Genomic DNA, 16,725 nt, shown 5'->3' with positions numbered 1-16,725 from the left:
TAATCCCAGCATCCCGTGGGTGAGTTTCTGCCCCAAGCCAAAGCTTGGGAAACCTGCCTATCAGACTGTGCCCCCCCAGCTCACGTGCCCCTCCCTAATCCCTCCTAATGACACTGCAGGCATTACAGGGTTTTGCCCTGATTGCTGGAGACGTTGGCCAAAGCTTCTAATGGGTTTAGGAGCTACGGAGTTGTCCCTGCCCCATTCGAGTGCAGTACGGAATAGAGATGGTCATGGTCGGGGCCCGAACGTGAATCTGGGAAGCTGGAGATGCCAGGTGAGTCTGCCATTCTTTTTCCTGTCCCCTGAAGGCAGCCAGCCCTGACTATGGACCTACAGGCTGTTTTGAGAGCAGGTGCACTCTAATCTGGAGAACTGGGTTTGATCCTCCACTCTGCCACTTGAGCTGTGGAGGCTTATCTGGGAAACTAGATTAGCTTGTGCACTCCAAAAACACGCCAGCTGGGTGAACTTGGGCTAGTCACAGTTCTTCTGAGCTCTCTCAACCCTGCCTACCTCACAGAGTGTTTGTTGTGTGTGGGGGGGGGGAGGAAAGAGATTGTAAGCCCCTTTGAGTCTCCTACAGGAGAGAAAGGGGGGATATAAATGCAAACTCTTCTTCTTCCTCTTCCTCCTCTTCCTCCTCCTCCCCCCCAGGAGGCAATAAGGCACCAACTGGTATCTGTTCTTTTCAATGTTCGTTGCTGGGGCTGATTCCAGACTTTGGGCAGAGAGTTCCCGGGGGGAGCGGGGGCTTCCTGCCCACTTACCTCTGTGTCCTCCTACCTGCCTATGCAACCTCTCTCTCCTGACAGTCGTCTGCACATCCTGCAGCTCTTTGCCAGGTGGCGCTAGGCAGTGCATGCTGCTGGAAGCACACAGGTGGCAGGGCATTCACACCTGAACAGGTAGGAAAAGGGCCAACAGTGATGGGCCCTGGCAGAGGTCCTGAGACCTGCCTTACCTGAGGGTTTTTTGATACTGGGAATGCTTGTTGCCGTGGCTACGGCTCCTTAGCAATTACCAGTCTGGCTCCAGGGGACACTGTGGGCCTTTATCACAGGCTGCTGGGTTTTAGAAGAGATGGCGGGGAAGGGGAAGGGGGCAGTTGACAGCAAGGACGTTGGTAAGGGGGGTTTCTCGGGTTCAGACCCCCACCCCTCCGTTTGTGGGTTTTTAAAACATTTTAGTGTTTTCTGTTTTTGGCCTGCAGGGGGCGCATTGTTTAGGCTAGCAGCACCAAACTTTCTGGGATTGTTCGGGGGACTCTCCTGATGATACTACCCAGGTTTTGTGAGGTTTGGTTCAGGGGGTCCAAAGTTATGGACTCCCAAAGGGGGTGCCCCCATCCTCCATTGTTTCCAATGGAAGCTAATAGAAGATGGGGGCTACACCTTTGAGGGTCCATAACTTTGGACATGCTGAACCAAATTTCACCAAACCTGGGAGGTATCATCAGGAGAGGCTCTTACTGACAGACAGCTCCTATGCTGCTATCGTGGCCATCTGATTTGCAGATCTCGTGGGGATGCTACGGAAAGCACCCGAGAAACTGCCCTGGCTGGGGGCTATTGAAGAGGGCCCTCTGATCTAGGCAACAATTTGAATCGTTCAGACATCCGATTCTTGGGAAGAGGCCTCAAATGCGATGCCCGGTGGGGAATCCAGAACCTGCCAACTTCGTGCTGCTTTTCTGCTTCCCGTTGGCCTTGCTTGAGGTCATGAGTCTGTGTCGCTTTGCTTTCGAGCTCTGCTTCCCTGGGGGCAGCTGGGAAGACAAAGTCATCTTTGCTGTGAGATTCTGACTACTTCTGAGAGCCCCAGCCGACAGGGCACTGCCAGGCAACAGCACTGTCAATAGCGACTGTGCAGGATCTGCCGGGGAGGTTAGTGTCCACCACTGAAGTTCTCTGCAGATCCAAAGAAGCCCAGTTCAGAGATGGGTAATGTGTTTGTGTGTGTGTGTGGGGGGGGATGCATGCACAGAAAAGCAGGGTTTGCAAAAGGCCAAGTCTTCGAGCACCTCGGCGATGGGAATTAGACGTTTGTCAGGAGGTTTTCTGAAGGCAAGGGATCTTTTATTGCTTCTGTTTGCATTTGCTATTCCATTGAGGTTGCCAGCCTGCAGGCAGGGCCAGGATACAGAGGCGTAGGGTGGGGGAAATGGTGCCCGGGGCAACACCTGCTCCAGGCGCCCCCCCCATGTCCTTCCTCTTAGCATAAGAACATAAGAACTAGCCTGCTGGATCAGACCAGAGTCCATCTAGTCCAGCTGTCTGCTACTCGCAGTGGCCCACCAGGTGCCTTTGGGAGCTCACAGGCAGGATGTGAAAGCAACGGCCTGCTGCTGCTGCTGCTCCTGAGCACCTGGTCTGCTAAGGCATTTGCAATCTGAGATCAAGGAGGATCAAGATTGGTAGCCATAGATCGACTTCTCCTCCATAAATCTGTCCAAGCCCCTTTTAAAGCTATCCAGGTTACTTGCTGACCATCCACCACCCTCCTGCTGGAAGGTATATTCCAAACACCAATCACACGTTGCGTGAAGAAGTGTTTCCTTTTATTAGTCCTAATTCTTCCCCCCAGCATTTTCAAGGGATGCCCCCTGGTTCTAGAATGGTGAGAAAGAGAGAAAAATTTCTCTGTGTCCACATTTTCTACCCCATGCATCATTTTATAGACTTCAATCCTATCCCCCCTCAGACGTCTCCATCAGTTCCCGGGAGAAAATGGTTGCTTTGGAGGGTAGATTCTATGCTGGAAATCCCTCCCCCCCTTCCTCAGGCTCCACCCCCCCAATTCTCCAGGAACCCATATTTCATGCATTGTAACCCTTTGTGTGCCAAATCCACCTTTTCGTGGACTGGGATGACCCTGTCACAGCCATCCATATGCTGGTATCCACCAGATTGGATTATCGTAATGTGCTGTACGTGGGGCTACCCTTGAGGATGGTCCGGAAGCTCGAGCTACTACAGGACACGGCAACATATCTGCTGACCGGTGCCTCTTATGAGACTACATCCCCCCAATTTGGGGGATTCTGCACTTCCTTTTTTTTTAATGATTTAAAGTTTATTGGTAGTTCATTATCATATAATTCATAATACAATCATTTATAAGCAATTAAGCAAGAGATCCCAAGAGAAAAGAAAGAGAAAGAAAGAGAGAAAGAAAGAGAGAGAGGGAGAGAGAGAAAGAAAGTGAGAAAGAAAGAAAGAGAGGGAGAGAGAGAGAGAAAGAAAGAAAGAAAGAAAGAAAGAAAGAAAGAAAGAAAGAAAGAAAGGGAGAGAGAGAGAGAAAGAAAGTGAGAAAGAAAGAAAGAGAGGGAGAGAGAGAGAGAAAGAAAGTGAGAAAGAAAGAAAGAAAGAGAGGGAGAGAGAGAAAGAAAGAAAGTGAGAAAGAAAGAAAGAAAGAAAGAAAGAAAGAAAGAAAGAAAGAAAGAAAGAAAGAAAGAAAGAAAGAAAGAAAGAAAGAAAGAAAGAAAGAAAGAAAGAAAGAAAGAAAGAAAGAAAGAAAGAAAGATGAAGGAAGGACTTCCAGCTAGATTTACATATCTCTAAACTCAAAGAAGAAACATTCTAACCTTAACCATCTTACAGTCTATACACACGCACACACACACACATACATATATACATATATATACACATACACACACATATATACATATATACACACACACATATATATACATACACAAAAACTCAATATACGATTTGTTACATTCATGAAATTTCTTATTGCAATTTAAATTGCAGCAACCAACAACCAACAATCAAAGTAATCATAGCCATCATAATAACAACAAAAATAACTCAAAAGTGTTTTTTTCCCTGGCGCCACCAGGCCCAATTCAAAGTGCTGGTACTAACCTAAAAAGCCCTAAACGGCTTCAGTCTGGGTAGTTGAAAGAGTGCATCTGCCCATATAATCCCCCCCCGGGCCCTGAGGTTGCCCCTCCCCCCTCAGAGGTGAGAGGGGTGCGAACAGCCCGAAGGGCCTTCTCAACGGTGGCCCCTGCACTATGGAATGCCTTCCCACCAGAGGCCTGCCAGGCATCTACCCTCCTGGAGTTTCGGCTCCTGTGAAGACCAGCCTCTTCTCCGGGAAGCTTGGCTGATTCTTCCCTACAGGAATGGAGGCAGTGGTGAGATCCAAAAATTTTAGTAACAGGTTCCCATGGTGGTGGGATTCAGACAGTGGCATAGCGCCAATGGGACTGGGCGGGGCACGACGGGGGCGTGGCCAGGCATTCCGGGGGCAGGGCATTGCTGGGCGGGGCTGTGGCAAGGACGCAGCCGCTGTGCCGGTCCTTGGGCGGGAAACTCCTACTAGACTGCGTCAAGTTCTGCGCGCTACTGCGGAGAGGAGGGGCGTCACTAAGGCAAAAATCACGTGGCAAAACCACCAATTAGTAACCCCCTCTCGGCACACACAAATAATTAGTAACCCACTCTCGGGAACCTGTGAGAACCTGCTGGACCCCACCTCTGGATGGAGGGGCTTGAGGTGACCTGTACATTCCTTGGGGGGGTGTTGGGGGGTGTCCAGCTGGTCTTGGCCTCCTTTGGCACCAGAGCGAGGTTGTTTTCTCCCGCCCATGGTGGTGGGGAGAGGGCCGGAATGGAGGGCGAGGCACAAACTTGCTGATGGTGGAACAGGATTGGATCTGCATTGCTGGTTCCCTCAGAGAGGATGAAGTTGATCCATTCAAAACTGTCCCCTACAAGAGGAGGTTGTGGTGGACTGGCCCAGGAATGGCAGTTTCGTTATTTGTATTGTCGAAGGTGTTCACAACCAGAATCAGCTGGCTGTTGTGGGTTTTCCAGGCTGTATGGCCATATGGGCTGGGAGTTTTTGCTCCTAACGTTTCACCCACATCTATAGCTGGAGCAAGCTAAGCAGGGTCAGTTCTATGATGGGAAACCACCAAAGAAGTCTCTGCAGAAGAAGGCAATGACAAACCACCTCTGCCAGTCACAAAAGTGCAGAGAAGGGCAACGAGGATGATTGAGGAACTGGAGCACCTTCCTTATGAGGAGAGGCTGCAGCGTTTGGGGCTCTTTAGTTTGGAGAGGAGACGGCTGAGGGGGGATAGGATTGAAGTCTATAAAATTATGCATGGGGTAGAACATGTTGACAGAGAGACATTTTTCTCTCTTTCTCACAATACTAGAACCAGGGGGCATTCAGCTAGAAAATAGAAAAATGAGGACTAATAAAAGGAAACACTTCTTCACGCAACGTGTGATTGGTGTTTGGAATATGCTGCCACAGGAGGTGGTGATGGCCACTCACCTGGATAGCTTTAAAAAGGGCTTGGACAGATTTATGGAGGAGAAGTCGATCTATGGCTCCCAATCTTGATCCTCCTTGATCTGAGGTTGCAAATGCCTTAACAGACCAGGTGATCGGGAGCAACAGCCGCAGAAGGCCATTGCTTTCACATCCTGCATGGGAGCTCCCAAAGACACCTGGTGGGCCACTGTGAGTAGCAGAGAGCTGGACTAGATGGACTCTGGTCTGATCCAGCTGGCTTGTTCTTATGTTCTTAAGCTTTGAAAGCCCTTTGCTGGGGGAAGCTAAGCAGGGCCAGTTCTGGGATGGAAGGCCACCAAGGAAGTCTCTGCAGAAGAAGGCAATGTTCGCCTTTAAGGTGCTGCTGGACTTGAAACTTCCTCCAAGATTTAGGTTTCAAAGCAAGAATGTGAAAAGTTCAACTGGGAAAAAAATCAAGGTGTGAACAGTGGGGAGAAAATGCAGCGCTGTGTTGTGAAAATGCAAACCTGTGCGTCTCGTCTCTCCCGATGGCCTGTTTTTGGATTGTATTATGCCAGGCGTAGCCGGTGGGTCCTGTTTCTAACCCTTTCTCTTTCTTTCTCTGTCTCAGCAGCAGCAGCTGGTCTAGGATGGCCCCGGCCCAGGCGCCCGTGGTCTCCCTCTGGCTGCTGGGGTTCGTGGCGCTCCAGGCGGACGCGTGTCCCGCCACCTGCCGCTGCTACAGCATGACCGTGGAGTGTGGCTCTCTGGGCCTCAAGGAGCTGCCAACCAGCCTGCCCCCGTCCACCCAGGTAAAGCTCGGGCAGGGGAAGACGCTCTCAGGGAGGAGTGGGTGGGGAGGGGGTGCTCCACCCGGATCACTGGAGAGAACTCTCGCCTCGTAGTCTGGTAGAACATCTCCGGCTCACAGGCCCTGCTGGATAGATCCAGAGGTGGGATCCAGCAGGTTCTCACCAGTTCCCGAGAGTGAGTTACTAATTATTTGTGTGTGCCGAGAGGGGGTTACTAATCGGGTCTGCTTTTCCATTAGAAATTCCATTAGGTCCAAAAATCATGAAGTCCTGTTGGTTCCTATGTGGCTGGTTAGCGAAGGTAGAAAACGGGATCATTCTCCCTGTTGGGCTGTTTTAAAAACATGTTTTGGAAATATGGCAAAGTTTAAGGAAAGTCTCCTTCTTTTGATTTCTAGAAACAAAATGAAGTATTTGAAAGTATTAAGTTTTTGACAGGCAGTCAATTAGAGGAGGAGGAGTTGTTTCTGTTGGCAGCAGACGACAGAACTTGCTATAATGAGTTTAAATTATGGACAGAAAGATACCAGCTGGAAATTAGGAACTTTTTTTAACAGTAAGAGTTTTTTTACAGTAACAGAGAAATTATTAACGCCCCGCCCCTGGAATGCCCGGCCACGCCCCCGCCGTGCCCCGCCCAGCCCCATTGGAGCTACGCCACTGTTTGAATCCCACCACCATGGGAACCTGTTGCTAAAATTTTTGGATCCCACCACTAGATAGATCCCACAGGGCCCTGGCAGGAGCGCTCAAGAGAACATGTGGGGTCACATGTCTCTGGGTGCACGCCAGCTGGTCACGTGGGGGGGCAGAGAATCACCCCTGTACCCCTCCCCTCGGCCTCGCCCGCGCCTTGCCAGGCTGCTCCTTCCAGAGCCTCTGCTGGCTGAAGGAGCAGCCTGGCAGGGCCAGGCCGAGGCACTGCTCGCAGCAGGCTTCCACCAGCTAAGCTAAGTGGGGTCCAGAGAGTCCAAAATGCAGACAAGCTCCCCAGCGTATGCCCATTTCGTGGAAATCTTGTCCCCTTCGTCAGTGATGTTATTCAATCGTGGACCGGAACAAACGAACAGTGTTATTCAGTCTTGACCAGAGGTGGGATCCAGCAGGTTCTCACAGGTTCCTGAGAGTAGGTTACCAATTATTTGTGTGTGCCGAGAGGGGGTTACTAATGGGTAGGGTACACCCGCGTGATTTTTTGCCTTGGATTCGCCCCTCCTCTCCGCGGTAGCATAGAGCACCCAAACCAATCCTTGTGGAGGGGCACCGGCATGCGTGGCAGCCTGCGCCTGCGTGCATTCGCTTCCCGCCCAAGGACCGGCGCAGCGGCTGCGTCCTTGCCACAGCCCCGCCCAGGAATGCCACGCCCCCAGAATGCCCGGCCACGCCCCCGTCGTGCCCCGCCCAGCCCCATTGGCTCTACACCACAGTTTGAATCCCACCACCATGGGAACCTGTTACTAAAATGTTTGGATCCCACCACTGATTTCTTGACCATAATATTCCAGAGTTACTATATTATTGCACTGAGCAGTTATTATCATCAGAACACCCCCTCCCCCACACACACACACTTTGTAGCCATGAGTCATTGTCAGATAGCTAAAAGGTTTAAATAAAAGTAAACTAATTTAGATGAACTCCCACCGTGTCTGCCGAAGCAAGCATCAGTGTGAGAAAAGCCGCAAGGTGGATTGTGTCCTCTTGGAAGGTGGGAGCTTCTAATTCCAATTTAGTGTTCCCAGCAGACTCTAAATAGCTGACAGCGGGAGACGTGAGTCTCAGAAGCTGGTGCCCTGGAAATCTTTTTGGTCTTCAAGATATTTCTGGACTTGAATCTTACACAGAGGACAGGATGTTCCTGCTGACCAAAGCGCCAGGCTTCTCTGACGACCTTTTGCCCCTCCTTGGTCCCGCAGACCGTTTTCCTCCAGGACAACAGCATCACCCAGATCCACCACCAAGATCTGGCGACTCTTTCGGGCCTGCAATACCTCTACATGCAGAACAACACCATTTCAGCCCTGGAGCCCGGCGCCTTTCGCAGCCAGGACCGGTTGGTGGAGCTGGCGCTGAACGGCAACCGCATCCACCTCATCAACAGCAGCATCTTCAAAGGCCTGGAGCACCTGCGTGTCCTCTACCTGGCCGGCAACCAGATCACCCACCTGCCGGACTTCACCTTCTGCGATCTGGAGGTAAGTTCTTGCAAAATCAGTGAATATACCCATCACAGAGGGGTCTCTGCCTTTTGAGGATGAGAAACTGATGAGAAACTGAGGCTCATGTGTGGGTTCGAGTTCCAAGACACCCAGCAGGCCTTGGCTCAGTAGGAAGTGATACAGAACGATCACATCCTACCTTTCTTTCATTCAAATACAAAAGTGGCTGAGAACTTTGAAACTGCTGAGAACTTTACTGCTTGTTATCTAACGGATCTATTTGCAAACAAATCTATTTGCTTTCCTCCAACACAAGTAGCTTCTGCTGGGACATTAGAAGAAGAAAAGTTTGGATTTATCTCCCCCCTTTCTCTCCTGTAGGAGACTCAAAGGGGCTTACAATCTCCTTGCCCTTCCCCCCTCACAACAAACACCCTGTGAGGTAGGTGGGGCTGAGAGAGCTCTGAGAAGCTGTGACTAGCCCAAGGTCACCCAACTGGCTTGTGTGGGAGTGCACAGGCTAATCTGAATTCCCCAGATAAGCCTCCACAGCTCAGGTGGCAGAGCGGGGAATCAAACCCGGTTCCTCCAGATTAGATACATCAGCTCTTAACCTTCTATGCCACTGCGGCTCCTCATTAACAACCTTGGAATAAAAAAACCAAAGGTCCTCTGGAATAAAATGTGTTTTGCACCTTTCCAGAAGGGCCTGGTGGAGATTTTGGGGCGACGAATTCAAATGCCACTCCCGCTATTCAGTGGTTCTTTTTTTTGCAGAGACTGCAAGAGCTACACTTGCAGGAGAACAGCATCGAGGTACTCGAGGACCAGGCGCTGGCTGGACTGTCCTCTCTAGCTTTGCTTGACCTCAGCAAGAACAACCTCCGCACCATCAGCCGAATGGCCCTGAGGCCCCTCATCAGCCTGCAGGTGCTACGGTTGACAGGTAAGTCTCACCTGTGCTTCTCTGGCGCCACCTGTAGGCAGGGAGGTATCTCCTCAGCTCAGTAGAGGTCTGTGCAGATGTGCCTCTATCTGGGAAGAGTTCCTGCTCTTCTACTCTCCCACCATCCAGACCAGGGGTAGGGAACCTGCGGCTCTCCAGATGTTCAGGAACTACAATTCCCATCAGCCTCTGTCAGCATGGCCAATTGGCCATGCTGGTGAAGTAAGAGACAGACTAACATCTGGAGCTTACGGTGACCCTGATCCAGACTGTGACTTCAGACTGTCACTATAGATCAAAAGTTCCAAGTGCGGGACCTGTGAATACTTTTCCTGGCACCTGCCAGGTTGTTTTTTTAGAAGGTGGAAGGGCTCAGGTGGGACTTCTGCCTGGCAAGACATCTGATGGGCCATGGGAGTTTTGAACAGCTGTGGATATTGTTCAAAATGCTGGTTTGGGAGCAGTTTCCATCATAGCAGAAGGAACACACTACCACCAGCTGTCCGGGCCCTGCGGGACCTTGGAGAATTCCGCAGGGCCTGTAAGACCGAACTGTTCCACCGGGCCTTTGGATAGTCCAGCCGCTGATAGTGCCTCCGCCCCCCCCAACCCCCCCTCCACCCCGCTCCAGGGTCCAATAACATCATTGGGACCCATTTCTTTTCTGGGGAAGGTTGGATATGGGTTTCGTGGGCTACTATTTTAGAATATAACTGTTTTAAATTGTATGTTTTATATATGATTTTATGTTGTTCACTGCCCTGAGCCCTTCGGGGATAGGGCGGTATAATATATTTAATAAATAAATAAAATAAAAATAAAAATATCTGCTGTGTGACTAAACACTTAGGACAGCATTTGAGTAATTTCAATTTTGATTTATTGGCAGTCCTCACCGAAGGACAGCATTTGACTCGTTTTGGTTTTTATTTATTGGCCGTCCTTGTTGGAGTTTTCAAGTTGTGACTTTTTGGAGTTTTTAAAATCACCCCTATTTTATTCATTGCCTTCACCATGCTTAATAATAATTGTTTTATTCATCTATTATGATCATCTTATTTCTATTGTGAGCTGCTTTGAGTTCTACATGGGAGAACAGCAGCTAATAAATATTTTAAATGCATAAATAACTGGGGTGTTGTGGGGTTTCCGGACTGTATGGCCGTGTTCCAGTAGCTTTTTCTCCTGAGGTTTCGCCAGCCACAGATGCAGCCGAAACGTCAGGAGAAAATGCTACTGGTACACGGCCATACAGCCGGGAAAACCCATCACACCCGAGCGATTCCAGCCGTGAAAGCCTTCAACAAGACATAAATAACTAATTGGGCTCTTCTCTCCTGGCAGATAACCCTTGGCGCTGTGATTGCTCCTTGCTCTGGCTCAGTAACTGGATCAAAGAGGAAGGACAGCGTCTGTTGAGCCCTCTGGACAAGAAGATCGTGTGCTCCGAGCCCCCACGGCTGGCCTATCAGAGCCTGAGGGATATCTCGGGCAACAGTTTGATCTGTATCCCACCCATAGTGCAAGTGGATCCACTAGAGATGACCGCCCGACTGGGAGACGACCTACGCGTCTCCTGCCAGGCTTCCGGCTACCCGCAGCCGCTGGTGACGTGGCGTAAGCTGGCGCACTGGCGATCAGGCAGCTCCAGGGCCAACGGAGCCCGGCTGCCCGCTGGAACTTTTGAGCTGAGCGAGCGCAGCGTGGGGGAGCGCTTTGAACAGTCGGACACGGGCAGCGGGATGCTCTTCCTGAACAACGTGACCGTGTCCCACGCGGGCAAATACGAGTGCGAGGCGTCGAACCCCGGCGGGACGGCCCGCGTGCTCTTCCACCTGATGGTCAACCTGTCGCAGCTGCAGCAGCTGCAGCAGACGTCGCGGGGCTACCCGGCCGCCGTGGACATCAGTCAGGAGCCCCTCTACGACATGGAGAGCATGGATTTCAACGCTCTGAGCATGGCCACGCAGACTGCTATCGCCGTGGCCATCTCCCTCCTGGCGTTGGTCGCCCTCCTCCTGGTGATCATGATCTACCAGAAACACCGCAAGCGGGAGAAGGCCAAGAAGGAGGAGAATGTCCTGTATGTCAACGACTACTCCGACGGGCCCACCACCTTCGCCCAGCTGGAGGAGTACCGCGACGAGCGGGGCCACGAGATGTTTGTCATTGACCGCAACAAGCCTCTCTTCGCCACCTACAAGGACCCTCAGGGGCTGGCAGGGGTCTTCCCCGAACCGCTGCAAGACCAGGCCACCCAAACCCTGGAGGGGGAAGAGGAGAGCCCGCTGGAAGCCAACGAGCTTTTCGTCAACCAGGGACTGATGTTCCAGCCTCAGATTGCCTACGAAATCCACTGCTGAACGATTGGGGGTGGGCTGTGGGCAGATGCCACGGGACACTTGGGGTGAGCGTGCCACCCTTGACCTTTCACCTCTGTCCTGACCTGTCAGCCGGTCCGCTTTCTCTTCGATTTGCAGTGAACAGGGGAGGAACTTTTGGACACTTCCCCTGCGACTAGTGAGCAGGGGGGAAAGAAAGGATTTGCTCGAGTGTCTCTCCCTCGCCCAGAGCGGCTGTTGAGAGGGGCCAATTCTCCCCTTCCTGCCCTTCCCCTCCCCACTGCTTGGGACGAGCCCCTGCAGAACGAGCCAGCGACGCTCTGCAGGGAACTGTCCACACACCCCACCCCCAGCAAAGCTCTTCTCTGGTGGCAAAAAGCCTTCTGATATAACAGGCTGGTGGGGGGCGTGGAGGAACAGGAATCCCTGCCCTGGAATTCAGCTCAACGGCCTGCGGCCCTTCGGCCAAGTGGAGTTGACTAAGTGCTGTACCGGCTAGATCTGACCAAGGGAGGCTGTGATGGCCCATTTCCTTTCCCTCACACGGATCCTGGGGAAATTCACCGGCTGGGCAGCGCTGTGAAAGCCCCGCCCCCAAAATAGCGGCCGTCCTTTTCTGTAGAGGAAGGGCAGGATTTAGGGAAGCCATCGGAGGCCGGACGAAGAGCCGGGGCTCTTTGTAACGTGCTGCAACGTTGGCCTCTCCGCGTGCCCCTTTCCCTTGACCTTCGAGGAGCACTGTGGAGACACCTCGGGTTCTTTCCGAGGGAGGGAGAGCCCTTTTGCTGGAGGATGAATTGGATTACCCCCCCTTGCCTGCTTGGCTTCTTTTTAAGGGAGGGGGCAGAATTGGTGTTAAACCTGCGAGGAACTGAACTGCACCTGTATAACGGTAGATTCGAGGGCCGGTTCCTAATTTGGAGGGGGGGCTGGTTAAACCGTGGCCAGAGGCCCCCATCTGCTTGCCACCAGCCTCACTCATGCCTCCCCCCACAAACCTGGCTGGGCACCCCCCCCTCCTTCTCACAAAGACTCCCACTGCGCAGGCTTCATGGCCGACCTCACCTCTACCCCCTTATCCCGTTGGTGCTAGCCAGTGCCAGCAGCTGAGAGCGTTGACGCCACGGCTACAAAGAGCGTTGCCTTTGTGCACCACTGACATGATGCTGGGCAGCTGAGCGCCAGGGTGGCAAAGCCCTCCAAGCAAACTGAGGGGCGGGAGAAACGCAGGGGAGGGCCAGTGACAGGGCGGCCCCGCCAGAAACTCTGTGTTCCGCCAGGAGGGAAGAGGCAGCGTCGCTCAGCTGTTCCGGCAAGCAAGGAGTCAATAAAACGTGGTTGGTGCTGCGGGCCGGCTGACGGGCTGTCTTTTCCTTGCAGAAACCGCTGGGGGAGCTGGGGGCAGAGGGTGGGGGTTACCTGGGCAGGTGGTGAGCTCCCCCCCTCTGGTGGTCTTCAAGAGGCTTCGAGGCAAACCCTTTTCAGAGACCATCTAAGCCAGTGATGGCGAACCTATGGCCTCTCTGTGGGCACACACAAACAGAGTGCCCCCCCCCCACACACACACACATCTAGGCTGGCCTGGGCCGCTGGGCTCGATTATTATCATTAAACCGAAGACCTAGTTTTGGGGAAGTAGCGTAGCTAGTCCTGTTAAGCGCTGTTAAACTAAAGCCCAATCCTTTACCTGGGAGTAAGCTTGGTTGCTGGCAATGGGGCTTGCTTCTGAGTAAACCCTCCTGGGGTCATGATTCACCCGTTGGAAGAGTTGCATGGTTGCTTTAAAGCAAAGCCACCGACTACCACCAAGCTTACTCCCGAGCAACACATGCCTCGGAGCCAACCGTTTTTTCTAAACAGAAACCTCAGTATTCAGGTTAAATTACCGTGTTGGCACTTTGTGATAAATAAGTGGGTTTGGGGTTGCAATTTGGGCACTCGGTCTCGAAAAGGTTCGCCATCACTGATCTAAGCTGATGCTGCACTGAGCAGAGGTCGGGCTGGATCGCTTGAATGGCCCCTTCCAACTGTAGGAGCCGAGGAGTCTCCTGTTCTGGGCATCCTTGGGAGAAGAAGAAGAGTTTGGAATTATACCCCCCCCTTTCTCTCCTGCAAGGGGACTCAAGGTGGCTTACAATCTCCTTTCCCTCCACCCCCCCGCCACGACCAAACATCCTGTGAGGTGAGCTCTGAAGAACTGTGACTCCCCCAAGGTCACCCAGCTGGCATGTGTCGGAGTACACAAGCTAATCCGGTTCCCCAGATAAGCCTCCACAGCTCAAGTGGCAGAGCAGGGAATCAAACCCGGTTCTCCAGATCAGAGTGCACCTGGTCTTAACTGCCACACCACGCTGGAGTTTGGCTACCACAAAACATTTTGTAAAAACAACCCAAAAAACATTCAACCGGAGCCGTGTTTTCTGCCCTGTTAGCGCACATTTCTTGTAATCTTCATTCAGCGTATTGAGTGGTAAACCATCTTGTTATGGGAGGCTAGGGGAAAGGAGGTGGGGGTGGAGACAGACAGACGCACCCCCCCGGTTTCTCATGCCGGCCACCCAAGGGCCGTGGTCAGTCTGTCTCTCCTTCGCTCAGTACGCCGGCCTCCGTGAGGAAGGCCCTCGTCTTGTATCCCCGATAGGCAGACTGGATCCTGGTGGCCGCTTCCTGCTGGAGGCGCAAGGTCCGCCGGGCCTGGCAGCCCCGCCAGAAGGCCTGGATGAGGGTGGCCGACCGCACCACCTCCCGCACGTGCTTCCGGGTCTTGAAGATGCGCTGGCCCTCGCCCACTGGGCGGGTGCAGTAGTTCTCGAACAGCCAGTCGGCAGAGTGTTCGGCCTGGCGGTGGATGCTGGTGGAGGAGAAGCTCCGGCTGGCGCTGTAGTCCCTGGCGGGCCGTGAGATATGGGGCGGGTACATTCTGACAGGGCCGCAAGTCACCCAGCAGGGCTTGCACTGCATCGGCCGGCAGTTGCCGGAGTTCGGGGGGCACGCAGAGTAGGAGACGTGGTGCCCCGACGGGCTGTTCCTCGTGGGATACAGTCTCTCCCTCGACCTCGAGGTCCGGCTCCTGTCCTTGGCAGGGTAACGGGAGGAGGACGAGCAGGAATCCCCCTCGTAGTCGCTTTCCTCCGCTTCCGTTTCAGAGGGCGGGCCTTTGCCCACGCCCGTGAGCACCCGGACCGTCGTGCCCCGTCCACACCGAGGGCACGTCCTCTGCTGGGGCGGCTCCGCACGCTCCCGTCTTCCCTCGTAGTGCCGGAGCGGCACCTTCGCTTCCCATTCCTCTGGCTCTCCCACCATGACCTTCTTCCAGTGCGGCCTGGGGTACGGACCCATTCCTGCGGAGCTCCCAGCCCTGTACACCTGAGGGCCGTAGTAACCCGATTCAACGGGCCGTCCTTGGGCCAGATCCTGGCGGGTGCGGTGTCCCCTCCAGTGTGCTTGGATGGTGGTGGCTGCCTCGTGACACTGGGAAATGGCCCGGCGGGTCACGTACCCCCGGTAGTGGGCCTGGATGACCTCGGCGGCTTTCTCCTTGTGCATCGAGGGGCGGCCCCAGGATCTTTTCTCGTCCTCGGAAGAGACGGGCGACGGCGTTCTCCTCCGGTGGCCGCGTACGTTCCAGGAGGGCACCTGGTCCTGCTGCAAGGCCAGGTATTCCCGAGTGATGAAGCCCCTCCAGGCCGCTTGGATGGTGGCGGCGGCCGCGTGCTCCGTCATGAGCTTCTTCCGGGTCAGGTAGCCCCGCCACGTGGCCTGGATGGTGGTGGCCGCTTTGTCCATCAGCATGTCGAGCTCGTCCACCAGGAAGGAGTGCCGGCGGCTGTGGGCGTTGTTTTTGGCCCGCACCTTTGCCAGGTGGGGATCATGGTGGTGCTCCTCCTCTTCCTGCCCGCCCTGGTAACCGTAGGAGCACCAGGGGTGACCCTCGTAGGCTTCCATCCTGCCGGGAGAAGGTGGGAGAGAAACAGGCGTGAGTGGGTCAGCCGGGGTCACCTGATTAGGACAGCATTCATTTTATTTATTATTTACTTATTTCCTTTTATATCCCGCCAACCCTCCAAAAAGGACTCGGGGCGGCTTCCAATAAAATGCAAGTTCTATACAGTAATTAATATAAAACATTTCAAAACATCGCAGTACAATATGTTAAAATATAATTACATTTCAGTTCAGTTCAGATAGATGGAATAAACATGAATGGGGAGTACAAAACTTAAAAAACGGATGCATACCTGGATGGGGAGAGCCCCAACCCAGCCCTCCCCAGCCCCCTTCTTTGCAGAGAAGAAGAGGAGTTTGGATTTATATCCCCCCTATCTCTTCTGTAAGGAGACTCAAAGGGGCTGACAATCTCCTTGCCCTTCCCCCCTCACAACAAGAACCACCCTGTGAGGTGGGTGGGGCTGAGAGAGCTCCGAAGAACGATGGCTAGCCCAAGGTCACCCTGCTGGCATGTGTTGGAGTGCACAAGCTAATCTGGTTCCCCAGATAAGCCTCCACAGCTCAAGTGGAAGAGCGGGGAATCAAACCCGGTTCTGCAGATTAGAGTGCACCTGCTCTTAACCACTACACCACTATGCCAGGCAGCCATCTTCCCCCAGCTCCTTCTTCCGGACCCCCACAATCACCCAGTCACTTCACACCCCTCCCAGTTTTTGTCCATCTCCGATTCACAGGGTGGGCAAAGCACCCACACCGTGTCTTCCCTGGAGGGTGGCTCATCACGCTCTGTTGGTTTCTTTTGCAAATACAGCTTTTATGATTACTTTATCCAAGAGGAGAGAGAGAGAGAAGGGGGCGGGGTGTTTAACCTTTTGCCATTTTCTCAGTGGGAAAAAAATTGAACTTGAGCTGCTTTTAGAAGAAGAAGAAGAGGAGGAGGAAGAGGAGGAGGAGTTTGGATTTATATCCCCCCTTTCTCTCCTGCAGGAGACTCCAAGGGGCTTACAATCTCCTTGCCCTTCCCCCCCTCACAACAAACACCCTGTGAGGTAGGTGGGCTGAGAGCGCTCTGAGAAGCCGTGACTAGCCCAAGGTCACCCAGCTGGCATGTGTGGGAGTGCGCAGGCTAACCTGAATTCCCCAGATAAGCCTCCACAGCTCAGGCGGCAGAGGTGGGAATCAAACCCGGTTCCTCCAGATTAGATACACGAGCTCTTAACCTCCTATGCCACTGCTGCTCCTCTGCTGGGAAGGGA

At 53.2% G+C, this 16,725-nt stretch overlaps 1 protein-coding gene across 4 annotated transcripts in view; it reads left to right on the top strand.

Moving 5' to 3' along the window:
- LRRC24 (leucine rich repeat containing 24) overlaps positions 1-12,868 on the top strand; it is a 35,652-nt gene extending 22,784 nt beyond the window's left edge. The window contains exons 1-5 of one of the 4 annotated variants that reach the window (XM_048482649.1): positions 195-277; positions 5,894-6,074; positions 7,991-8,269; positions 9,011-9,179; positions 10,524-12,868. In XM_048482649.1, coding sequence (XP_048338606.1) covers positions 5,913-6,074; positions 7,991-8,269; positions 9,011-9,179; positions 10,524-11,542 — 1,629 coding nt within the window. In that variant the 5' untranslated portion in view covers positions 195-277; positions 5,894-5,912 and the 3' untranslated portion in view covers positions 11,543-12,868. Of the gene's footprint in view, positions 1-194; positions 278-5,893; positions 6,075-7,990; positions 8,270-9,010; positions 9,180-10,523 lie in introns of those variants that run through there. The other 3 variants (XM_048482646.1, XM_048482647.1, XM_048482648.1) reach the window with 3 other exon arrangements.
- The last annotated feature ends 3,857 nt before the right edge of the window (positions 12,869-16,725 follow it).

The sequence above is a fragment of the Sphaerodactylus townsendi genome, unplaced genomic scaffold (genome assembly GCF_021028975.2).
Source record: "Sphaerodactylus townsendi isolate TG3544 unplaced genomic scaffold, MPM_Stown_v2.3 scaffold_19, whole genome shotgun sequence".
Classification (NCBI taxonomy): domain Eukaryota; kingdom Metazoa; phylum Chordata; class Lepidosauria; order Squamata; family Sphaerodactylidae; genus Sphaerodactylus; species Sphaerodactylus townsendi.
Note: the sequence above shows the minus strand (reverse complement) of the source record. Positions and strands in the feature narration are given on the sequence as shown.